This window comes from Bos indicus, chromosome 4, assembly GCF_029378745.1.
Source record: "Bos indicus isolate NIAB-ARS_2022 breed Sahiwal x Tharparkar chromosome 4, NIAB-ARS_B.indTharparkar_mat_pri_1.0, whole genome shotgun sequence".
NCBI classification, from domain to species: Eukaryota; Metazoa; Chordata; class Mammalia; order Artiodactyla; family Bovidae; genus Bos; species Bos indicus.
This window is the reverse complement of record NC_091763.1, coordinates 77,004,606-77,031,198: the sequence shown is the minus strand read 5'-3', so window position 1 is coordinate 77,031,198 and position 26,593 is coordinate 77,004,606. Positions and strand designations below refer to the sequence as shown.

The 26,593-nt window shown below is 40.4% G+C and overlaps 1 protein-coding gene across 1 annotated transcript; it reads right to left on the bottom strand.

Annotated features, from left to right (window-relative positions):
- Nucleotides 1-4,315: 4,315 nt before the first annotated feature.
- Nucleotides 4,316-16,208, bottom strand: H2AZ2 (H2A.Z variant histone 2). Its single transcript, XM_019958920.2, has 5 exons — nt 16,054-16,208; nt 12,876-12,953; nt 10,089-10,202; nt 5,637-5,766; nt 4,316-4,647 (listed from the first exon to the last, which is right to left on the bottom strand). The coding sequence occupies exons 1-5, from the start codon at nt 16,054-16,056 to the stop codon at nt 4,586-4,588; spliced, it is 387 nt and encodes a 128-aa protein (XP_019814479.1). The 5' UTR covers nt 16,057-16,208; the 3' UTR covers nt 4,316-4,585.
- Between the last annotated feature and the right edge of the window lie 10,385 nt (nt 16,209-26,593).

The following is a 26,593-nucleotide window of genomic DNA, read 5'->3' as shown; positions in this document are numbered from 1 at the left end:
ATTTCTCTAGTCAGGGAATCAGGGACTGAACCCATGCCCTCAGCAGTTGAGTGTATGAAGTCCTAACCACTGGACCACGAGGGAATTCCCCTGAATCAATTATTCTGTGGTTGCAAAAAACTGAGAAATCTTTTAATCTCTCCCTCCCTCCTCCTATCACAATAGACTCAAGGATTTTCATTCAATGTATTATGATTGCACTCATTATTTTTGATGTTCAAATCATCCCAAATTTGACTAGTACAAGCCCCCCTAAGTTGACCTCTGTGTCTCTTTGACATAATTCCAGGAGCCTTTAGGCCTTTCTAAAGTTTATGCTTCCATTAGATTACAAAGCAGTTAGAGGCCTGGGAAGTGTCAGGGATATTCACATTTTCAACCCAAAACGAAACTCTTTGTGTTAACACGTAAAATGGAGTTTAGACTTAGATGCATTTTTCACATGCACAAACATGATGATTGGAAATCAGTGGGGCAGTCTCAAGCATTGTAATACATCCAGCACTACCCCCATCTATTGTCAGAGGCCCACAAATTTTCAAACTGCCTTCTGGCTAAAAATCACTGACATAATGAGATAGGATGTAGTTATTTAAAAAACAAGGTAGTGCGTCTCCAGAATAGCATCAACTAGACTTTTAGGTGAAAAAAAAAAAAAGGCAGTAGAATGCAATTTAACATATACTGTTGTGATTAGGCTAAGTCGTGTCCAACTCTTTTGTGACTCCAAGGACTGTAGCCCGCCAGACTTCTCTGTCAATGGGATTTCCAAGGCAGGATACTGGAGTGGGTAGCCATTTCCTCCTCCAGGGAATCTTCCTGACCGGGGATCAAACCCAAGTCTCCTGCATCGGCAAGTGGATTCTTGACCACTGAGCCATCAGGGAAGCCCTATAACATGATAGTTTTTGTAAAAAAGCAGAATAAAGTGTATCTTTGTGCTTTTATATATCCTTCGGAGAATACAGAGAAATGTTTTCCAGTGGGTGTCTTTGGGTAGAGGGGTGAAGGCCTATGGGCAGAGAGGACTCTCATCACACATTCCTTTTACCTGTACTAAATATTTCAAATTTCAAAAACATTAATTTTAAAACAAATCTATAGTATAGTTTGTCCTCCATATCCACAGGTTTTTTTTTTTTTTTTTCTAATTTTATTTTAAACTTTACATAATTGTATTAGTTTTGCCAAATATCAAAATGAATCCGCCACAGGTATACATGTGTTCCCCATCCTGAACCCTCCTCCCTCCTCCCTCCCCATACCATCCCCTCTGGGCCGTCCCAGTGCACCAGCCCCAAGCATCCAGCATCGTGCATCGAACCTGGACTGGCAACTCGTTTCCTACATGATATTTTACATGTTTCATTGCCATTCTCCCAAATCTTCCCACCCTCTCCCTCTTCCACAGAGTCCATAAGACTGTTCTATACATCAGTGTCTCTTTTGCTGTCTCATACACCGGGTTATTGTTACCATCTTTCTAAATTCCATATATATGTGTTAGTATACTGTATTTATGTTTTTCCTTCTGGCTTACTTCACTCTGTGTAATAGGCTCCAGTTTCATCCACCTCATTAGAACTGATTCAAATGTATTCTTTTTAATGGCTGAGTAATACTCCATTGTGTATATGTACCACAGCTTTCTTATCCATTCATCTGCTAATGGACATCTAGGTTGCTTCCATGTCTTGGCTATTATAAACAGTGCTGCGATGAACATTGGGGTACAGGTTTTATGTCCACAGATTCAACCAATCATGGAGCAAAAATATTCGGGAGGGAGCTTCCCTGGTAATCCATTGGTTGAGAATTCACCTGCCAATGCAGGGGACATGGGTTCAATCCCTTGTCTAGGACAAGTCATGTTGAGGGGCAACTAAGCTTGTGCATAACTACTGAATCTACATGCCCTAGAGCCTGTGCTCCACAAGAGAAGCCACCACAATGAGAAGTGCCCACACAACTAGAGAGCAGCCCCAACCCTCCAGAACAAGAGAAAATATGCCTTCAGCAGTGAAGACCCAGCATAACCAAAAATAAATGTTGGAAGGACTAACCTGGTGTCCAGCAGTTAACACTTTGCTCTCCTAACACAGTGGGCCCAGGTTCCATCCCTGGTCAGAAAACTAGATCCCACATGCTGCAAGTAAGAGCTGGTGCAGCCAAATTAAAAAATAATATTGGAGAAAAATATTCCACAAATTTCCAGAAAGCAAAACTTGAATTTACCATGCGCTGACAACTATTTACAGAACATTTACACTGTATTTACAACTATATATAGTATTTACAGTGTTTTAGGTAGTATCCAGAGATGAGTTAATGTATTTGGGAAGATGGTCCAATCTTGTGTGCAAGTGTTACGCCATTTTATGTAATGAATTTGAGCATCTTGTGGATCTGAGTATCCGAGGTGTCCTGGAACCAATCCTGCATGGATTCTGAAGTATGACCAAATTTGGCTCACTTCAAATTATTATTGGGACTTCCCTGGCAGTTCAGTGGTTAAGATTCTATGCTCCTGAAGCATGGGCTCAGGTCCATCCTGAAGGAACTAAGGTCAGGGAACTAAAATCCTGCATGCCACTCAGTGTCAGGGAAAAAAAAAAAATACACACACACATACAAAAAAAACATGTAAAACACACACACACACACACACACATAAACCCTTCCTAGTTACCTGTGAAGGTACAACAGATGAAATATGATGGCTGGGACACACTTTACAACAAGCCAGTAGGAGGAAGTGGTGTACAGATGCAGCAAGATGGACCAAATGTGAGGCTGAGGCCCAAAGAACCTGGCCCAATTGCTCTAGTTTTCTTCCATTAGAAAACAAAAATACAATCCTGGCAACACAGGACATAGCAAATAATTACATTACCAAAATTTGAAGCAATTCTCTGGAGAACTCTATTAAAACTCTAGTAATTCTGTTAAGATTATTTTGCCTTTTCTATTGCTACTTTGTTTTCTAGAAACTACAAAACTTCACACATGATAACTGTAGATCTTCTCAGTATAGAAGCTTCTTCAAAATGTGTGCCAAGATTCAGTAAAATCCACACTTAGAGACAATCCTATAGAACTGTTTCTTCAAAAATTGAATTTTAAGGAAAAAAAAAAGAGACCTATAGATTAAAGAGAAACTGAAGAGCTATCAGTAAAATGGAGACATAGTGTATGGATCCTGATTCAAACAAACCAACTGTAAAATTAGGAAACAATGAGGAATATTTGAATACTGACTGGATATTTGTATTACAAAATGTCTTAGCTGTCTTAAAATAATGGTATTGTGGTTATAGTCTAAAAAGTACCCCTTCTTTAGCGACACATACTTAAGTATGTAGATATGAAAATTAATCATGCCTGGAACGGGATTCAAACTAATCAACATGAGGGCTGAGGAGGGATATAGGTAAAACAAAACTGACCACAGGATAACTGCTGAAGTTGGAGGATGAGTACACGGGGGTTCATCATACTATTCTCTTTATTTTTGAAAATTTCCATAATAAAATAAGTTTTTAAAAATGAGAGTTTTATACTGGTATTGTATTAGAAAACATTCAAGAATTTCCATTGTCAATGAAGACTTCCAGGCAGAAAAAATATAATTTCCTGATGGACCATTAACTGGTACACTAACTTAAATCTTACAATAGTTACTTAGAAACTGACAAAAATATTTTAAAAATATTGTACAAATTACTGAATATTACTGTACCAATAAAAGATCACTAAAAGCTGGAATTTTAAGCCAAAAGCAGACAACTTACATAATCTTCAATTCTAGGTTTAAGTGTGTGGGTTCTGGAGTCAGCCAAATCGAAGTTTGTATCCTACTTCTGCCTTTTTCGATCTACTGGATAAATGTTTTCTGGCAAGCCATTTAACATCTGTGAGCCTCAGTTTCCATACCTTTAAGATGGGGGTAATAAAATTTCATCAGTAAAGCACTTAGTACAGAACCTGCCATATGGTAAGTACTCATTTAATTCAAATAATTTCACACGTATTTCATCAGTTCTTGAAATATTCTAAGATCTCTGAAATTTGGATGCATCTTATAATTGATGGCATATCATGGTTTAATTGGCAGTTTTTCTTTTTTTAGTGGTATGTAAAATAATTGTATATACTACAAATAGGTAGCATCTAAGATCCAATATAATATGGTATCAATGATAGAAGCAGATTCCCAATTTCTGATTTTTCTGAATATATAACCAATTTGAAATATTAAAAATTTCAAAGGATGAGCAAAGTATTTCCAACACAGCACAAACAGTTTTGAGACAAGTTATTTTTTTTAAAAAATGGTTTATCAATTCCATTTTTGTATAAAACACAAGGGAGAAACCTAGCCAATCAACACAACTGTTGCCACATGAAAAGGTACTTTTATCAAACTTCGATTCTAAGAACATACAAATGTTTCTTTTATCATGTCTACAGTAATTGTCTATGGTTTTCCATTTAACTGTTTTAAAAATTCCACATAACCCCATTATTTCTTCTGTCCCGTTACAGTACAGTGACAGGGAGGAAGAGGGCTGGTTACGACAGCTCTCTAAGCAGTTTTCTGCTGTCCCTTCTTTCCAATCAGAGACTTGTGGATGTGAGGGATCACTCCTAGAATGAAATGAAATGAAACGGTATTAGTAGAAAAACTATCAGTTCAGGCCCTCAACCCAAAGAACAATTCACAAAGAATGAAGATTTTTTTTTTTAACTGAAGGATAACTGCTTTACAATGCTCTGCTGGTTTCTGCCGCACAACAACGTGAATCAGCTCTAAGGATACATATATCCCCTCCCTCTGGAGCCTCTCTCCCACCCCACCAGGTCATCACAGTGCACGGAGCGGAGACCCCTGTGCTATACAGCAGTTTCCCACTAGTCATCTATTTTACACATGGTAGTGTATCTATGTCAATGTTACTTTCTCAGTTCCTCCCATGCTCTCCTTCCCCCTACTGTGTTCACAAATCCATTCTCTATGTCTGAATCTTTATTCCTGCCCTGTAAATAGGCTTATCAGTAGCATTTTTCTAGATTCCACATACGGTGTTAATATACGGTATTTGTTTTTCTCTTAGAATGAAGTTTACTTAAGTATCTATACCAAGGGATCTTCATCTTGGGGTCTGGGAACCCCCTCTAAAACTGTATGTAAAATGGTGTGATTTTCTGTTTTTTGTTTTTTTTTTCTTTTTTTTTTTTTGAGAAGAGTAACCACGGCTTTCAAGAGGTTCTCCAAATGTAATCCAAAAAGGATGAAGAACTGACTCATTCAGTTACCCTCAGTCTGACTTTCAAGAGCATCACATTATGCAATTTCTCAAGATGATTTTTTTCAAACACAGTTTAAAGGATACAGAAAATATTTTAAACACTTGGTTTCAAATCTCATCTATGAAATTTAGCTAAAGAACTTCCTTTCAAAAACGGCATTGTATGTGGAGAAGAAATATTCAGATCATGAGAAGAAGCCTAGAATAGTAAGATTTAACACTTTTGGAATTTAACCTTCTATGTTCTCAGTACTGGATCACTGATCTGAATTACGTATTAGTCATAAAGGCCAATAACGTCTACGTTGAAGAGTAAATAATACATACCACCCCCAGCTATGGTAGCTTTGATAAGAGAATCCAACTCTTCATCACCACGGATTGCAAGCTGCAAGTGGCGTGGAGTGATCCGCTTAACTTTGAGATCCTTGGATGCATTACCTGCCAGCTCCAGCACCTACAAAGCACCCATGAGACAGCATATCAAACAAGGGTGAAGTGTTTAAGGATTCTGTTTAGACTTGCAATTATAGCTAAAAGATCACTATAGCATCTACACATAAAACACAAAAGATACATAAATAAACCAACAATAATTTATTTCCAAATTTCTACAGTAAGGTTATAGAACTCTTAGTACTTCATTTGGTCCTTTTATATTAATTCTCTGCAAAATAACTAGAAATGAGCAAAAATCATCAACTTCTATAGCAAGAAATAAGTGTTATTATCCCTTAGCCAAGATTCTAATTGTGAACATCTAGAAAATGATTATATTTTAATATACCCGAGTAGTCTAATTTTTCATAGCCCTTAACAGCTGGAATTTATTGCTTACAACTTGTAGAAAAGTTTAAAAGTATAAAGATAATTCCTTATTCAGAATTTCTAACACCGCTGGGCTTTATAATATGTAGGCAGTATGCCAGAAGCCCTTTATTCTATAATGGGAATTTTCAGCAAGAGTAATTTCAAAGTCCCAGCTGGCCATAAAACTGCATTTCTCTTTTCTCATCCATAGACTGTACTGGCATTATAAAACTTTTGATGGAAACAATACAAAACTAACTCCACAGAGTCTCCTGATTTAAGCAGAGTGGTGGAAAGCCTTGGTATAACATATGGAACAATCAGTATGCTTTAAAAACCACCAGCACTCTCTATTCCATTCTCCTCTGCAACCCTGAGTAGACTGAGGTGAGGTCAGGCACCACCATCTTTTGAAAGCTTTTGCAAGTGATTCTAGTGTGAAACGAACACTGAAAAGTTAATTACCTCCAAACTCAGATTTCAGTATTTCCTTTACTTCTAAAACCCCAAACTTAGATATGTGGAAGACACGTGTTGATTACATATGTGTATATGCTCGTGTGTGTGAGTGAATGTGTATATTTATTATTTAATCTTAACCTAAAAAGTCGTAAGTTCCTAAGAATAAAGAAAATGGGAGTTCAGATGGGACATGAACGTTCTGAAGCAGAAGCCTGTATCTTCACATAAATGAACAAAATGCATACCTTTCTGAAAAGCCTGCAGCTAAACAAATATTAATAAAAACTGATATAAAAGTGATAGAGGAGAAAGGCTCCTAACTAGTACCAACAAAAATATTACCTACACAAAAATCCCTCCTTGTGACACAGTAAAGTTGACACTATCAATGTTAAAGTAAATGGTAAATCTCCAATGGGAAAACAAATGATTTGGTAAAGTTAATGAAATGACAGCAGTGATAATTAACACACAGGTTAAACCTAAACCTTTCAACCTAGCTCCCAAGCACATCTTTCCCAAGTAAGAATCTTCCCCTTGCTTCTACTAGACTGGCTAACTCTATCACTTGACTTGCTTGCTACTCAAATTACTCTCCTGGTTTGGAATGCAGTTGGAGGAGTCTCATGATGTCCCTTTTGTTTTACTTAGGAGAGATTACTATGGAGGAAGTGATGGTCCATGAATTAAGAACTTTTGCCCAAATAACTTATCTAATTTCCTGAAAAGTCAAACTGAGTTATGATACAGCAATTTGTGTGTACAACCACACAGAGCACCAGGATTGATTAGGTCTTTTACCAAATTTCATGTCATCATATCATCACAGTAAGAGTTGTGATGGACTTCCTTGGTGGTTCAGTGGTGAAGAATCCACCTGCCAATGCAAGGGACATGTGTTTGATCCCTGGTCTGGCAAGATTCCACATGCCGTGGAACAACTAAGCCCATGTGCAAAACTGAAGCTTGTGCACCCTAGAGCCCCTGCTCCACAACAAAAGAAACCAATGCAATGAGAAGCCTATGTACTGCAATAAAGATCCAGTGCAGCCAAATTAATAACTAATATAACATTAAAAAAATGTATGATCACACTGGTAAAACTTTACTCCACTTTAAATTTTTATTAACTAAGAGTTATCCTGTAACTTCACCAATACTTTTTTTGTTTTTGGCCATGATGCCCAGCATTTGGGAATCTTTCCTGACCTGGGATCAAACCTCCCTGCAGCGGGGTGCAGAGTCTTTACCACTGGACGGACCATTAGTGAAGTCCACAAATATCACCTACTGCTTATATACATAGTTCAGAATTAGTTTAATTAGCAGTATGGTATTTAAATTATTTTACACTTGTTTGTCAAGTCACTTAAAAATATGGATTACTGATGCTCAGTTCAGGCTTTCCTAGTAGCTCAGCTGGTATAGTTCAGTCGCTCAGTCATGTCCTACTCTTTGCGACTCCATGGACTACTGCACCCCAGGCTTCCCTGTCCATCACCAACTCCTGGAGCTTGCTCAAACTCATGTCCATTGAGACTGTGATACCATCAAACCATCTCATTCTCTGTCATCCCCTTCTCATCCTGCCTTCAATCTCTCCCAGCAACAGGGTCTTTTCCAATGAGTCAGTTCTTTACATCAGGTGGCCAAATTATTGGAGCTTCAGCATCATTCCTTCCAATGAATATTCAGGACTGATTTCCTTTAGGATTGACTGGCCTGCTCCACCTTGCAGTCCAAGGGACTCTCAAGTCTGCCCCAACAACACAGTTCAAAAGCATCAGTTCGTCAGCGCTCAGCTTTCTTTAAGGTCCAACTCTCACAACCATACATGACTACAGAAAAACCACAGCTTTGACTAGATGAACCTTTGTTGGCAAAGTAATGTCTCTGCTTTTTAATATGCTAAGTTAGTCAAAGCTTTTCTTTCAAGGAGTAAGCATCTTTTAATTTCATGGCTGCGGTCACCATCTGTAGTGATTTTGGAGCCCCCCAAAAATAAAGTCTCCCACTGTTTCCATTGTTTGTCCAACTATTTACCATGAAGTGACGGGACAGGATATCATGATTTTAGTTTGAATGTTGAGTTTTAAGCCAGCTTTTCACTCTCCTCTTTCACTTTCATCAGGAGGCTCTTTAGTTCTTCTCTTTCTGCCATAAGGGTGGTGTCATCGGCATATCTGAGGTTATTGATATTTCTCCTGGTAATCTTGACTCCAGCTTGTGCTTCATCCAGCCAGGGATTTCAAATGATTTAACTGCATATAAGTTAAATAAGCAGGGTGACAATATACAGCCTTGATGTACTCCTTTCCCAATTTGGAACCAGTCTGTTGTTCCATGTAGGTTCTAACTGTGGCTTTTTGACCTGCATACAGATTTCTCAGGAAAGGTGGTCTGGTATTACCATCTCTTGAAGAATTTCCCACAGTTTGTTGTGATCCACACAAAGACTTTAGCATAGTCAATGAAACAGAAGTAGATGTTTTTCTGGAACTCTCTTGCTTTTTTGATGATCCAGAGGATGTTGGCAATTTGATCTCTGGTTCCTCTGACTTTTCTAAATCCAGATTGAATATCTGGAAGTTCATGGTTCATGTACTGTTGAAGCCTGGCTTGGAGAATTTTGAGGATTCCTTTGCTAGGGTGTGAGATGAGTGGAATTGTATGGTAGTTTGAGCATTCTTTGGCATTGCCTTTTTTTGGGACTGGAATGAAAATTGACCTTTTCCAGTCCTGTGGCCACTGCTGTGTTTTCCAAATTTGTTGGCATACAGAGTACAATACTTTCACAGCATCATCTTTTAGGATTTGAAATAGCTCAGTTGGAATTCCATCACCTCCACTAGCTTTGTTCATAGTGATGCTTCCTAAGGCCCACTTGACTTCCAGGATGTCTGGCTCTAGGTGAATGATCACACCATTGCAGTTATCTGGGTCATTAAGATCTTTTTTGTATAGTTCTCCTGTGCATTCTTGACACCTCTTTTTAATATCTTTTGCTTCTGCTAGGAGAAGGCAATGGCAACCCACTCCAGTACTCTTGCCTGGAAAATCCCATGGGCGGAGGAGCCTGGTGGGCTGCAGTCCATGGGGTTGCAAAGAGTCGGACACAACTGAGCGACTTCACTTTCACTTTCATGCATTGAAGAAGTAAATGGCAACCCACTCCAGCATTCTTGCCTTGAGAATCCCAGGGACGACGGAGCCTGGTGGGCTGCCGTCTATGGGGTCGCACAGAGTCGGACATGACTGAAGCAACTTAGCAGCAGCAGCAGCAGCAGGTCCATACCATTTCTGTCCTTTATTGTCCTAACTTTAAAAGTGAGCACACCAAAGTTCTGTTTGACACTAGTACTGGCTGAAAAATCCATCTAAAAACTGCTATTAAAAGAAACTAACAAGAGTGAGTCTTTTTGTTTCAAACTCATACTCCATGGGTTTCAGCCATTTATGTCTAGGACAACTCTGGGATTCCAACACATAATTATTTCCACCACTAACCTCAGCAGTGAGGTACTCCAGAATTGCAGCACTATACACTGCAGCAGTGGCACCGACCCTTCCGTGGCTCGTGGTACGAGTTTTCAAATGTCTATGGATGCGGCCCACGGGAAACTGAAAGAGAGACCATCAAAACGGGAAACACTGAAGTTTTAACATCACGTTACTGAACGTAACGAACAGCCGAATGACATAAGTAAATCAAGATAAAAAATCTGGTTACATTTATTAGAAGCCAAAATTATTTGCCAATTAACAGTTCTTTGGGGTTGTAAGTTAGTATGTCCTAATAATTAGCCCCAAATGGTCATGCCTAATTTTACACCCCCTGAAGACAGAATTTAAAAACAAACAAAAAACACAGTTTTACAAATTAATTCCTGCATAATATGGAGTCATTATACAAAATAAAGAGAAACTATGCAGTATAGTCACCAACTGCACATTCCACAGGGCCTAATAACTGTTATTTCTATTTAATTAATTCCTTCACATAACAGGCTCATGTGACTATGAACCTCTACCACCTTCTTTAGGCCCCAACTTCATTCTTCCTTCCTCAGTTTCAAGAGGTAACCTGATAGTTAAGAAAACCAATATTGTGACTTCCTACTTTATGAGAATAGGTACTTTCTCATTTCTACAATACCCTAATCCCACTTGTCTATGCCTCTGACTACATCCACCCCCACCCCCTGACTTTAAGGACCTTCCTCATCCTTACTGCTCCATCATTCAACAACTCCATTACCTCCTTTTTGCTGGCTCCTTTTCTGCACAGTTCAAAGGTCTCTACACGTCTAGTCTAGTCTACTGTAACTGCCTCCACTTACAGCCTAAACATCCCTTTTCAAAGGCAAAATTTAAAAGTAAACTTGAAACCTCTTTCTTGTCACCCATTTTCTCCCAATCCAAACTTGGCTTCTGTTAAACACCATTCTTAAAGATCAACAATAACATTTTAATTATCAAATCTACTAGCCACTTCTAGATTGCATGCTTCAGAAGAAAATGCATGACTGTTCTATTTACATTCCTTCCCTAATTCTAAGGTCCCCAAGACCAGGATCTATGCCTTACTCCCTTTTAGATCCTCAGTGATTGACATGTTGTCTGACACAGAGGACCTTGAAAACCATTCTTCTCAGGCCACAGGGATTACACAGTTCTAACAATGACTACTCCTCAGTCTTCATTGTTTGACTCAAGTATGTCAAATACGGTGAGGAGTCCACCAATGTCTATTTGTTCTTTTCTCAAGCACTACTGAGGAAACTCATCCATAGCACAAACTACCCATTTTACTTAAGTGATTTTAAATTTGTAATTCTTTTGATCACTTCTCTTGGAAAGCTAGACTCAAATCTACAACTTTTGGATATTTTCACATGGATATTTTACTGAATTTCCAAATGATTCCACTTAAATTTTTATTTTATAACTTGCTCCTACTACAAACTCCCCTTAGGGTCTAGGCCTTAGAGAAACTTCTGACCTTCCTCTCAAACCTGTACCTCTCCTCTCATTTTTTAGGAGCATATATATGCCTTCTATTCTTTTCCATCCCACTCAAGTTCAAGTTGGAGAAGGAAATGGCAACCCACTCCAGTACTCTTGCCTGGAAAATTCCATGGATGGAGTAGCCTGGTAGGCTACAGTCCATGGGGTTGCAAGGAGTCGGACACGACTGAGCAACTTCACTTTCTTTCTTTCTTTTTATGGTTCCTTTTGGAGAAGGAAATGGCAACCCACTCCAGTGTTCTTGCCTGGAGGATCCCATGGACAGAGGGGCCTGGTGGGCTACAGTCTATGGGGTTGCAAAGAGTCAGACACGACTAAGCAACTAACATACACACACACACATATAAGTTCAAGTATGCGTTACCTTATTCCTAAACCACTGCAATAACCTGTAATCTGTCTTCCATCTGCAACTTCAAGGTAAGGATACTGCAAATAAATTCCACTTGGTTTTTTTTTGGCTATGCAGCTTGCAGGATCTTAGTTCCTTGACCACAGATCAAACCCGGGCTTTTTGCAGTGAGAGCACCAAGTCCTATCCACTGGACTGCCAGGGAATTCCCTCAAATAAATTCTAATTGATATTTGCATGATGCTCCAAAACAGAGAAAGTACCCATAAAGGGTAAGTTCTTGCCCCTCCACTTCCTTCAGTACCATTCAGAAAATGTCATCTTCTTCCTTAAAAATTTTGCATCACTACCTTATAGTCTGGCCTTCAAACTTTCCTGTTTAAAAAGTATCTCTTATATGTAAGGCAATTAATTCTTACTCACCCAGAAAAATTTGAGTTTATGGATTAAAGTTGCAGCAATTCATATATATAAAATTTGAAATTACCTAGTGTTCTTGAGTATATATAACTTAGTCTACATTTGAAGGTATTGGGAAAGACTCAGAGAACTACTGGACAGTCCATTCTTCTATTTCATCCTGAAAGCTGATATACCACTACAAACACCTTCTTCAAAACGAAAGCAACAGCATACTCACTTCAATATGATAGTTTATAAAAGCACTAGAAACATAATTATTATCTAGAAATAACAGATTTTAAGACAGCAAAATCACCAAATTTGCCTAAGATGTTTTCCTAACTTGTCACTGCTTAGAAAAGAGTACAAATTAAAAGGCTGTTGCTTTGTTGTTTGTATTTTGACCAATTAATTTCATTATCAAAGGTCAATAGTACACTTTTGTAATTAAAGAAACATTTGAGTCATGAGTTACAACTGTTAAGAAATTAATTTAATAATGAATCAGTTACCTGTAGCCCAGCTCTCTGTGAGCGAGACACTGCCTTGGCCTTGGCCTTCCCACTGTCCTTTCCAGCTTTGCCTCCAGCCTAAGTGAAAAAAGTTCCAGATGAAGAATCAAAAATGCTATTTCAAAAATATCTAGGAAACAAAATTTCTTCTAGTTTTATTTTAGGTAGCTAAAAAAATTCTCTTTCAATTTTAAATATACATGCCATATTGCCATTTATTGATTTATATAAAGATGAAATCAAAACTTAAATATTTACTTAAAATGAGATTTCTAAAAATTTGAACATATTTTTCAAATTTCAGACTGAAGAATATTCATCATCAATGTAACTCTTATGTTAGAAATAGTTCATAATAAAATAATTTTTTAAATGTTAGCATCTATCATTTCCATAGAAATATTCAGAACTTACCTCTTTTGAGAGGAAAAAAAATACCATCTTGAGAAAAAACAACAACCCTCAAAAAATTAAACGCAGAATTACCTTATGATCTAGCACTTCTGGGCACATACTCAATAATTGAGAGCAGGGACTCAAACATATTTTGTATACTATTTGCTATTTTATTCACAGCAGTATTATAAATAGCAGCTAAAAGAAACAACCTAAATGTCCATCATGGAAAACTGTGGTATATACTGTAAGAATGAAGGAAATTCTGATACATGCTACTGCACGAATAAATCTTGAAGACATGATGCTAAGTGAAATAAGCCAGTTGCAAAAGGACCAATATGTCTGATTCCACTTAACACGACCTACCTAGTCAAAATCACAGGAACAGAAAGCAGAAGGGTGGCTGCCAGAGGCTGGGAAGAGGATGGAATAGAGACTTGGCAGGCATTTAAAAAATTGCAAAATGGTCACTGTTATGTGTGTTTAAAAAAAAAGAAAAGACATTCAAACTTATTCTTAAGGAGTTAAAGAAAAAACACTTTCAAATGATAGAAATGTTTCTCAAATAACCTGAATGTTCACAAATAGGACACAGTATATAAATGCAATGGAATATTATACAGCCATTTCAACAAATGAATTATAGACATGTGCTGATATGGAAGAAATCACAATACATATTTGGGTAAAAGGCAAGGTATGTGCAAGCACAGTGAGCTTTTGTTTATGTAAAAATGAGGTACTGCAGAGTATGTGTGTAACATACACTTCTAGAAGGTCACACAACACACCAGAAAAGTTATTTGCTACTAGGGAGGGAATATTAAGGATCTGACTTGAGAAGGAAACCAATACTCCCTTTTGAACTGCTCGATTTTACTATTTAAATCTATTTCTTGTCTGTTTAAAAAAAAAAAAAAATCAGTTTACAAAACTGGCCAGTTGTTTGAGGGTATTTGTGAAGTAGAAATGGCATATCCCTTTTGTAATGCTTTATTTTTAGACTAAAAATCAACTATGTATGCCCCATACCCCATGTCTCAGCTGAGCCAATGTTTATCTCTCAAATCTATATTTAAGGGAAAAAAATAAAAGGCCTTGGCAGTTGTTAGGAGCAGGAACAAAAAATGAATAATTAGTATCTGTCTTAAATTTAATAATCTAGCAAGAGAGACTGATTTAAGTTTAACAAAGAGAACTGAGAATCTTTAGATTTCTACAAGAATGCCTCATATATTTTTAATAATTTCTGACCATGCTGCTATACAAGAAAAAGATACTGCATCATCTTTGGATTTCTGAGGTCAGTTCAAGTAACCATGTGTTTTCACTTATTCTTCAAATAAATCTTTTCAGCTCTATTTGCCCTGATGTAAAACATAAGAAACATCTCAACTAGTGCATGAGGCTAAAACTATAATCATTATTTCTCTATGACTGAATTATGAAACACAAAGTTATCAATAAAAAAGTTATTAACTGCAAAACTCCGCAGGTTTCCCAATTTACTTATCTTAAGCAATTCTATCCCTACCGTTTCAAATCCATTACATTTGCTGTATAACCTATTTGTTTTCTAAGGAAGTAGGCAGGAAATCAGTTTTTAAAAATCTCAGTAAATTAAATGACTATTTCCGTGGCTTGGAGAGTCCAGATACATTTCTTATACTCAACAAAAACAAAATTTTAATTAAACTTGTGAATATAAAATTGCATAGTAAATGAATACTTTCGTTTCACAACCTCCTCAAAGTATAAACACACCTTCCCAACTTCGCACAATCATTTTAATACGTTTGCTGAGAAACAAAATACAAGCACGATAAAATTTTTTATTCTGAAAACTGAGTTAGTATTAACCTGGGCTAAGCATCTCCAGGTAGAAAACATGCCTATGGAGGCCAATGGAGTATATTTCATTCAGAAAAAGTTGCAAACTGGATGTCAAGCAAGTTGCAAATTTGTTTAACAGATACATGTTCACTTCCCATCACGTTTAAAATTTCAAAACAAGAATGACAACTCCACGCCTCCTGTATTTTTAGCCATGCGAACGTGTATGTATTTTTAGCTGCTGGTAAAGGGACAGCCAATATATGGTAGGTTGCTAGAGATTAAACGAATGACACCTTTTGAAACCAGCAAGCATCACGAGAATTGTCGGCTCGAGCAAATCAGTTTACAGAGCAGATGTAATCTATGCCAGAGTCTGCCTGTGAAAGCGCTTCCGTTAACGGCACAACTACAAGTTACAGAGCCCGGGTGCTACCATCCACAAGGTCGACTCCAGATCTAAGACGCGAGAACGTCACAATAACCACAATTTCTGTTTGTGGTTCAGCCTCGGGCAGGGCTGTCTCCGGAGGGCGCTCGGGCGGACACCACTCATCGCCTCGGCTTTACTGCTTCACTCCCGCGCAGGGCACGGCCCCCCTCCAACGCCTTTCCCTCTCAACTTAACAAGGAGCCCGGTTCCCTCCATTCGCGTTTCTAAAAAGCCGCACTTTTCTTACCAACGCACAATTTAGGACTCAAAGTCAGTCGCAGCAGCAGCGGAGGTGCTGTGGAGCCGCGAGGGTTGTCCTGCTCAGGGACACCCGGCCTCAGCCCGCGCACCTCGATTCGCGCCGGCGCCGCGGCGAGCGAGGCCGGGACCGCTGGCAGCCCGGGCGCCTGACGCCCGCCCCACCGATGTCGTCGCCGCCTGACGCCCGCCGCCTCAACAGGTAGCCGCGCCACTCGGCCATCGCCGCCCTCCCGGCCGCCCCGCAGCCCTCACCATGGTCTCGGCCGCTCGTGCCCTCGGTCCCGCCGAGCCGCCGCCGCCGCTAGCGCAGCACCGACCGCCGTTGCCGCCGCGGCCGCGAGAGCCCGGACAATAACCGGGGCCCGCCTCGCGCCGCCCCGGCCAATGCCCGCTCGCCTTGCTCGTTTGAACCCCGTCTGCTGCCCAATCGCGCACTTCCTTCTAACCAGGCCCCGCCTCTCAGCCCCTCCTCCCTAACGGCTGTTTGTTTTTGCACACGGCCCGCGGAGGCGGAGCCTCCTACTCCTACACAGACGCGCCTGTGCGCGACTGGGGGCGGAGCCAGACTCTGTTCTCCGCCTGTCTACAAGGCCCAACCTGATGAACGGAGGAGCTGACCAATGAGAGCTGAAGGCTGGCGGAAATCAGCCGATAAGAACATCGCCCGCGAGCAAGGGAGGCGGACCTTAGGGAAAGACAGCACGATTGGCCATGGGTGGACAGATCGGTGGCTGCGCTGGCTTTCCCGCTCTTTCTCAGCGTCGATTCTAGGGTTTCTGAGATTTGCTGAGATTTGATTGGGAAGTAAAGGGTCGTGTTCGTTGCTTCTCCTCGTGGTTTTTCACAGATTCCGAGGATTTCTCTGTGCTAGCGGGGACTCGCTCCGCGGTGGGCACTATTTCCAGGCCTGGCAGCCCTTCTCCGCAGCGCCTTCCCGTTGGCCTTAGGTTAGCTGCTCGTTGCAAAGGGAGAGAAATTCGGAAATGGGGTTGGAGTCCCCGCGCCCGCTGCGAACCTGAGGGACCGGCGCGAAGCAGGGCTTTCTCACTTGTCAGCCTACGGCTGCTCCCCACTCCCCGCAACCGCGGCAGCCCCTAGGCGGTGTGCTGGCCCGATCATCCCCTGGACCGCACCGCCCCTGGTTGCCAGGTCCCAGGCCCAGTCTCCGGGCCAGTTCTCACCCGCTGCAGTTAGGAACCTTTGCTTCTTTTCACAGTTGTCTGCATTGACCGCGCCGGGCAGCGTTCCGAGTGTGTGGAGCCGATGGTCCCCGCGGAGATTTTGTTCTGGCGGGATTTACCAAGGCGGGAATTTCAGAAGTATACCAGATGGGCAGATCCTATCCCAAAATGAGAATTCTCTTCTGACATGGAGAAGTAACGTGGGGTGGGGAGACCCCTGATTCTCTAAGGAAATGTAACGAGTTCCAGGAGAGGAAAAGGCAGAGTTTCCACATAAGAGTTTGGAAAAATATGAGTGAGTTCAGTTCAGTTCAGTCGCTCAGTCGTGTCCGACTCTTTGCGACCCTATGAATTGCAGCACGCCAGGCCTCCCTGTCCATCACCAACTCCCGGAGTTCACTCAAACTCACGTCCATCGAGTCGGTGATGCCATCCAGCCGTCTCATCCTCTGTCGTCCCCTTTTCCTCCTGCCCCCAATCCCTCCCAGCATCAGAGTCTTTTCCAATGAGTCAACTCTTCCCATGAGGTGGCCAAAGTACTGGAGTTTCAGCTTTAGCATCACTCCTTCCAAAGAACAACCAGGACTGATCTCCTTTAGAACGGACCGGATGGAGTGAGGGTGTTTGGAAAAATACTGAGTGAAGGTGTAGATGAACGTGAGGAAGGAGGTGCCTGAAGACAGGGGGAGGAAACCCTGAAAAGGTGCAAGAGTTGGGAGTCAATTCAGTAAGCAATAACCATTTTTAGTTAATTGCTGCTCCTCCTTTCGTGTTTTTGGCCTCAGTGGATGGCATTATACGTCTGCCAAGGCATCCATCTGTGACTTCACCTTCAACCAGTCACCTAGTGGTTTGTTGGCACTGTTTGAAGGCACTGTGCTAGGTCCTTGGGATTCAGGGATTGGCAAAATAGACTTGTCCCTGCCCTAACAGTCCTTGATAGCAGGGGTGAGATGTTAAAGAAGTAAACAGACAAATGTGTGAATTATAATAAATGCAAGTGCATAGTAGGAAAAGAAGGTGTTTTGAGAGGAGAAGTGGAGGAGATGTAATTTACAATGTTCAGCCCCTAAGTGGTGTCTAACCCTTTGTGACTGCATGAACCGCAGCATGCCTGGCTTGCCTGTCCTTCACTATCTTCCTGAGCTTAGTTAAACTCATGTCCATTTAGTCAGTGATGCCATTCAACCATCTCATCCTCTGTCATTCATTTATCTTCATAAGGTGTAATTTAGCAGTGTTCTGTGAAGAAGAAAGCAAGTATAAAGGTTCTTGAGGTGAGAAAGAAATGTCACAATGAAGGGACTTTAAAAGCAAGCTGGTGTGGCTGTTGCAATTCTATCCAGATCCCTCTACTTTCTGAATATCAAATCTGGCTTCCCCCCCACCCCCACCCCTGTGTATTAACACTGATTTAGTTTAGCATGGACGGAGGAGCCTGGTAGGCTGCAGTCCATGGGGTCACTAGGAATCAGACACGACTGAATGACTTCACTTTCACTTTTCACTTTCATGCATTGGAGAGGGAAATGACAACTCCAGTGTTCTTGCCTGGAGAATCCGAGGGACGGGGGAGCCTGGTGGGCTGCCGTCTTTGGGGTCGAACAGAGTCGGACACGACTGAAGCGACTTAGCAGCAGCAGCAGCAGTTTAGCATTTGCCATTTTTCACCTTAGTAGTGCAAAAACCTCTTAACAAATGTCCTATCCTTTTCTTCCTTCACTTCACTTTTTCTTAAATACAATTCTTGATATATTTTCCTTTAACCTCATTGACTTTAGAATAAAATCAGATCCTTAGCATGGTGTAAAAGCCCTCCATTTTTCTGGCTTTTGCTCATCTCAGGTTTTGTTTATTCTCCTTACCACCCCTGAAACTCAATCTTGCCTTTGCTCATGCCTTTGCTTGGAACATTCCTCCATCTTAGCTTCTTTTTGGCTAACTTTTAATCATCCTTCAAGGGCCAACCCAAATACCACTTTCTTCAGTATGTCTTCCTTGACAGCCCTGATTTGGATGCCTTGTATCACCTAGTATATTCTGCTATCATCAGTCCTTGTCATGCTCAATTGTGTTGATCTCCCTTGGTTGTCACTCTGCTTGGTACAGTACTTAGTACCCTGAAAATGTCACTTGGCAAATGAAAAGAACTCATTTTTAGATAGGCAGTGTGGTCTGTGGAAAGATTTGAGTTTGAATCCAAACTCCTTACTAGTTGTGTGATCTGGGTGAGGGATTTAATATTATCTATTTTGTCATTTGTAAAACTGAGAATAGCAAAACCTATTTTACAGGTTGTGAATTAACACTAATTCAATGATGTATAAAAAGGTACCTAGTATGTAATAAACTGGAGAAGGCAATGGCACCCCACTCCAGTACTCTTGCCTGGAAAATCCCATGGACGGAGGAGCCTGGTAGGCTTCAGCTATGGGATCTTGAAGAGTCAGACACGACTGAGAGACTTCACTTTTACTTTTCACTTTCATGCATTGGAGAAGGAAATGGCAACCCACTCCAGTGTTCTTGCCTGGAGAATCCCAGGGACGGGGGAGCCTGGTGGGCTGCCGTCTATGGGGTTGCAAAGAGTCGGACACGACTGAAGTGACTTAGCAGTAGCATGTAATAAATAGCCAGTAAATATTAATTTCTTTCCTTAACAGGAAGTTCATTTTCTCACTTGCCATTCTCCATTTCATTGATTCACATTTTGATGAAAACGGAATCAGGTTGAAAGAAACTGGTTCTCATCACAGACAATAGTAATCTCTTTAGTGATTTATACATCCTGTTTAGGAATTAAAGAAGTATATCGAAGCCCACAGACTTAGGGAAAATGGATGCAAATTTTCTGACACCTGTAAACAGAAAAACTGCCTATTAACTCTTTATGAAGCAAGTGTGTTAGTGAATAAAATCTAGTTTACAGTGAACTGGGGTTGCAAAGAAGGCAGTATTGACTCATAAGGAGCACATCTAACCAGAGAATCTTAAGTATTAGCATCTATAAATTATAAACTACCAAACATTAACAAATTATTCACCTTTGTTAGATTTAACCCAGTAAGACACAGTGTGCTATTGTTGTTTAGTTGCTAAGTTGTGTCCAACTCTGCGACCCATGGACTGTAGCCCACCAGGCTCCTCTGTCCATGGGATTTCCCAGGCAAGAATACTGGAGTGGGTTGCCATTTCCTCCTCCAGGGGATCTTCCTGACCCAGGGATCAAACCCCCATCTCCTGCTTGGCACTGAGCCACCTGGAAAGCCCCAGTATTGGTTCTCAAAATGTGATCCCTAAACAGCAGCATCAGTACCACCTAGAACTTGTGAGAAATGTAGATTCTGACCTCCAGCTTACACCTACTGAATCAGAAACTGCGGTGGGGCCCATCAAGCCCTTCATGGGAATGTGGTGCACACTAAAATGTGAGAACCACTGGTATAGTATAAACTATGGTCTATAGCTCAGTGTTGACTGATTATTGCCTAGTAGTCTCCTCTGAGGAATTGTACTTGCTCAAAATGAGCTGCATCACCCAAGTTTAACCCCTTTACAGCAGGCAGCCTCCTTCAAAGGACTGGGGTGGAAGTAAGATAGCTGCCCAGCTGCTTTGCCTTAATTTGGGACAACTCTCTAAAGGGTCATTCCAGGTCCAGAATTTTCTGTGTGATTAACACCAGTGTTTGAACTGTGTGGCAGTTCAACTTCTCCCTCTACTTAATCCTATTTCCTTCATTTTCTCATAATAATGTTGCCAAGAATATCACTGTGGAATCACAGTAAACTTCATGAAGGTAAATTAGAATCTGGGGGTTGTTGTTTAGTCACTGAGTTGTGTTGAACTCTTGCAGCCTCATAGACTGTAGCCTGCCAGGCTCCTCTGTCCATGGCATTTCCCAAGCAAGGATACTGGAGTGGGTTGCCATTTTCTTCTCTAAGGGCTTATCCTGACCCAGGAATCGAACCCACGTCTCCTGCGTGGTAGGCAAATTCTTTACTAGTGAGCCACCCCAGTGAAGCCTCAGAGTCTGCTGGGAAGCCTGATCTAAGACGATGGCCATTCTCTGAAAAAATTTAGTTAGTTTTTGATAGGGCAATATATTCACACGTACAATATTTTAAAGGTTCGAAGGATATACAGTGAAAAGACCCTTCCCATCCCTTACCCAATTATCCATTTTACCTCGATAGGCAATGTCAGTATAGTAGAAATATTTTAGCCTTTAGAGAGGAGGGTCTTAATCATTACATAGATTCCAGGAGTTTTTAATTTCTATGTTTAATTTTAAATTCCCCTTTAACACTGCAGTACTCCCCTCAAATAATATAAAGCTGTTAAGAGACAGAAATTTTCTTTTAGTCACTCTAGTTATAGGACAAATTCTTTTTATTTTTGAAAATATTCCTGGAGGTTGATGCCAGATCCCAGTAGCTGGGCAGCCATTTACATGAGCCAGAAGCTGTCAGATTCTAATGAGGTCAGTCAGGATGCAGTATCCACCTACCTACATTGAGCTTTGTGATTCTGAGGCTGGGACTCTGCAAACATTTCTGCTTTGCCTTCTGCTTCCCTGCTAAGGCTTTGCCCGTTAGGAGCACTAGAGGGAAACTGTAAGAGTGGAGGAAGAAGGGACTTGCTCCTTTCTGTTCCTCTGAGCATCATCACCCACTCAGTGCTTCTTTACTCTGGCAGCAGCGGTTCCTTTTGTAAAAGCAGCTAAATCAGTTTTCTCAACAGTCTCATTCCTCCCTCCCCCTTCACCAGCAACCAGCTCCTTTCCCAGAGGTTTGAGTTCTCTCTAGTTCCACGGGGCCCTTCCTCTAGGTTTCTAAGGTGTTCCCTTTGTTTCTTCAGGGTAGCTATTTGTTAACTTCCATGACACCTTAGAGTTCTCTTTTTACCATTTAGCAGTTAACAACTTTATATCCAGTTAACAGTACTCTGTTAGTACTCTTTGTTAAAATAATTATATGTTTCCTGCACACTGTATGGACCCTGATTGATGCTAAAGCTGAAATTCCAGTACTTTGGCCACCTCATGCGAAGAGTTGACTCACTGGAAAAGACTCTGATGCTGGGAGGGATTGGGGGTAGGAGGAGAAGGGGACGACAGAGGATGAGATGGCTGGATGGCATCACTGACTCGATGGACGTGAGTCTGAGTGAACTCCGGGAGTTGGTGATGGACAGGGAGGCCTGGCGTGCTGCGATTCATGGGGTCGCAGAGTTGGACACGACTGAGCGACTGATCTGATCTGATCTGATGAGATATATATATATATTTCTAACTTTTTATTATGGAAAGTTAAAGATATACAAAGTAAAGAAAACAGTAAAATGAACCTGATGTACAATGTCATACAATTGTAATGATCATTAATTCATGGCCACATTTATTTTATTTTACGTTCACATTTACATCTGCCCCTCCCCTAAGTGGGTTACACTGAAATGAATTCAAAGTAAAGGAAAGGGACAATAAATATTTTTACAGGAAAATAGTTTCCTTACAAAAACGGGTCATCTTGAATTTGTACAATATACATTCATTGCTTACCTAAACAGGAAGACAAAAAAGAAGAGCAGGACTTCCCTGGTGGTTTAGTAGTAAAGAATCCGCCTGCCAATGTAGGATATACAGGTTTGATCCCTGGTCCAGGAAGATCCCAAAGTACTGCGGAGCAACCAAGCTTGTATGCCACAACTACTAAGCCTGTGCTCTAGAGCCTGGGAGCTGCAACAGCTGAAGCCCCTGGGCCTAGGGCCTGTGCTCCGCAGTGAGAAAAGCCATTGTAATTAGAAGCCTGTGTGCTACGACTAGAGTAGCCCCTGCTCACCACAACTAGAGAAAAGCCCACAGTAACGAAGACCCAGCACAGCCAAAAACAAATAAATAAATATTTTTTTTAAAAAAAGAGCAAACAAAAAACAAGCAGAACCAAGAAAACAAAGATTTGGGAAAAAAAAAAAAAATGGAGAAGGAATTGGCAACCCATTCCAGCATTCTTGCCTGGAGAATCCCATGGATGGAGGAGCCTGATGGGCTACACCCATGGGGTCTCAAAGAGTCAGAGACAACTGAGCGACTAACATACACACACACACACACACACACACACACACACACACACACAGAAATAGAGAATAAGATCAATAGGAAAAAATGAAATCAAAAGTTGGCTCTTTGTAAAGTTCAACAAAATTGAAAAATCTTTAGAAAAGAAAAAAGATTCAAATTACTAAGAAGTTAAAGAGGGTAAATCACTACTGAGCTTACAGAAATAAAAAGGACTATTGGAATCCTTTTGAACAACTGTGTGCCAGCAAATTAAATAACCTAGATGAAATGGGTATTCTTAGGAAGAAATAAACTACTGAAACTTACTCAAGAAAAAAATAGAAAATCGATAGACCTATGACAAATAAAGAAATTGAATTAGTGATTTAAAATCTTCCAACAGGAGGCCAGCCCTATGCTCTGTGATGACCTAGAGTGGTGGGATGGGGAGTGGGGTGGGAGAGGCACAAGAGGGATGGGAGATATCTATCTATGTATGTATCTATCTGTGTGTGTGTGTGTGTGTGTGTGTGTGTGTGTATATATTTGTACTTATGGTTGATTCAAGTTGTTGTGTGGCAGAAACCAACACAACATTGTAAAGCATGTATCCTCCAATTAAAAAAAAAAAACTTCCTACAGAGAAAAGCCCAGTCTTTACTGTTGTATTCTATCAAATGTTTAAAGAAGAATTAATACCGGGCTTCAATATCACAGTAATCCAAGTCTATGCCCCAACCAGTAACACTGAAGAAGCTGAAGTTGAACGGTTCTATGAAGAACTACAAGACCTTTTAGAACTAACACCCAAAAAAGATGTCCTTTTCATTATAGGGGACTGGAATGCAAAAGTAGGAAGTCAAGAAACACCTGGAGTAACAGGCAAATTTGGCCTTGGAATACAGAATGAAGTAGGGCAAAGACTAATAGAGTTTTGCCAAGAAAATGCACTGGTCATAACAAACAGCCTCTTCCAACAACACAAGAGAAGACTCTACACATGGACATCACCAGATGGTCAATACTGAAATCAGATTGATTATATTCTTCACAGCCAAAGATAGAGAAGCTCTATACAGTCAGCAAAAACAATACCAGGAGCTGACTGTGGCTCAGACCATGAACTCCTTATTGCCAAATTCAGACTTAAATTGAAGAAAGTACGGAAAACTACTAGACCATTCAGGTATGACCTAAATCAAATCCATTATGATTATACAGTAGAAGTGAGAAATAGATTTAAGGGCCTAGATCTGATAGAGTGCCTGATGAACTATGGAATGAGGTTCGTGACACTGTACAGGAGACAGGGATCAAGACCATTCCCATAGAAAAGAAATGCAAAAAAGCAAAATGTCTGGGGAGGGCTTACAAATAGCTGTGAAAAGAAGAGAAGCGAAAAGCAAAGGAGAAAAGGAAAAATGTAAACATCTGAATGCAAAGTTCCAAAGAATAGCAAGAATAGATAAGAAAGCCTTCTTCAGTGATCAATGCAAAGAAATAGAGGAAAACAACAGAATATAAGTTAAATAAGCAGGGTGACAATATACAGCCTTGATGTACTCCTTTTCCTATTTGGAACCAGTTTGTTGTTCCATGTCCAGTTCTAACTGTTGCTTCCTGACCTGCATATAAGTTTCTTATAGGAGACATTATATATTCATAAAGATGCTGTCTTAATTCTGAGCAAAATCTTCAAGATCAGAAGCAGCTAGATATAGGTATAATTTTTTTAAATCTACAAACAGAAATACCTCACTACAGGTCATATAACAAAACCAAGTTTTCTTATTCATAACAGTAATCTCTTAACATAAAACCTAAGGGTATGGGTACCTCTACTCAGCTGAATGGATTCTCAGCAATCATTTCATTTTTGAAAAAAATTATTTATTGGCTGCACTGCACAGAATGTGGGATCTTAGTTCCCTTACCAGGTATCAAACTCATGCCCTCTCCTTGAAAGGCAGAGTCTTAATCAGTGGATTGCCAGGTTAATCCCCAATCACTTCATTTATTGATTTATTAATTTTTATGCACATTGTTTACCTGAAAGAGAAACACAAAGTAGAAAAGATCTGTGAAATGCAATCAGTAAATGCTCATTTTTCAGACCTCATTAAATAAAGACATTTTTCTCTAAACCTAGAGGCTGGAGAATTTTTTATTTTACCACCAGAGAAGATGTGTGTGCCTGATTGGATGGAACCTAAAATAATGAAAATTAAATTACTTTTCAATTTAATTTTTCCATGAGTTGTTGGCTTTGTGGCACAGCTTAACAATAAGGTGTGTACATTAGAAAATATCACAGGCAATAGTTATCAGTGTACCTAACATGAACTCCTTATTAAACCTATTTAGTTAATATAACATTTTTTCAATGTCTATCACTACATACGTAAATGTGATGGCCATTTAATACTGTTGAGTTTTTTTTAATTATCAAAAAATTTCAGAAGGATGTATGCTAAATTATGTAACAGTAGTTACCCTTAAAAAGTGGGTTTAGGGACTTCCCTGGCAGTCCAGTGGTTAAGACTCTGAGTTCCCACTGCAGGGGCTACAGGTTGGATCCCTGGTTGGGGAATGAAGATCCCACATGCTGTGTGGCTCAGCAAAAAAAAAAAAACAAAAAAAAACAAGTGCATTTGAAGGAAGAGAGCACATTCATTTTTGTTTCTTTACAGTGATTCTCTTCTGTTCATACTTGTTAAATTGACTGCATTCATTTTTATGATGAAAGTTTGGAGATTATAACTGCCAAAAATGATGCCCGCCAATTATGAGGGGTACCGAATAAACAGGCAAAGGACAAGGCAGTTTTGAGGGTTGGACATCTAGGGACAGCTTCCTGGTAGAGTCCTGAAGGTGAGAAGATGGGGAAGCCCATGTAATGGTTGTGTCTTGGCCAGTCCTGTACGCATAGGCTTGAGAGCCTCACTCCACCTTCCCCAACATCTGTTCCATAAAATACCTGTGGGAATCCAGGTCTAGAGTTGCATGTGGACCACTGCTTATTCTCGGCTATTTCTTGGTTTGACACCTAAGATAGGGAAAATACAAAATGACATAGAAAAGAGGTATTTTCAGATCCATATTGCTTTATGTTGCTTATTTCATAGTGAGTACCTGATTCCAATCTGCTCTGGCAACATGACATTGTAACCATTTGTATTCTGATGAGGACATGATTTTAACATATAGAGGGTGGGCTGCTGGTACTTATGATTGAAATGGGGATCCTAAGCTGTTTGCCCTGATAGAAGACTAGAATTTTATTTTTGGTCATTGATACAAATGAATCAGACTGGTATGTTTTTATCTTTTTTTTTTTTTAAACTAGAGGAACTATTTTAAATTTGGTTCTCAGAGACCTTATCCTGAAAACATTAACATATGACCCACCGTTTCTACATCTAACTGCCTTTGGGCAGAAACTTGACTCAGTTCTGCAGAGTTTTGTGAAATACCTGTGGATTCATCATGTGTCGTCTTAGGCTCCCAGCACAGGAATGCACTCCTTTCTGTGGCTCTGCGGTGTAGCAG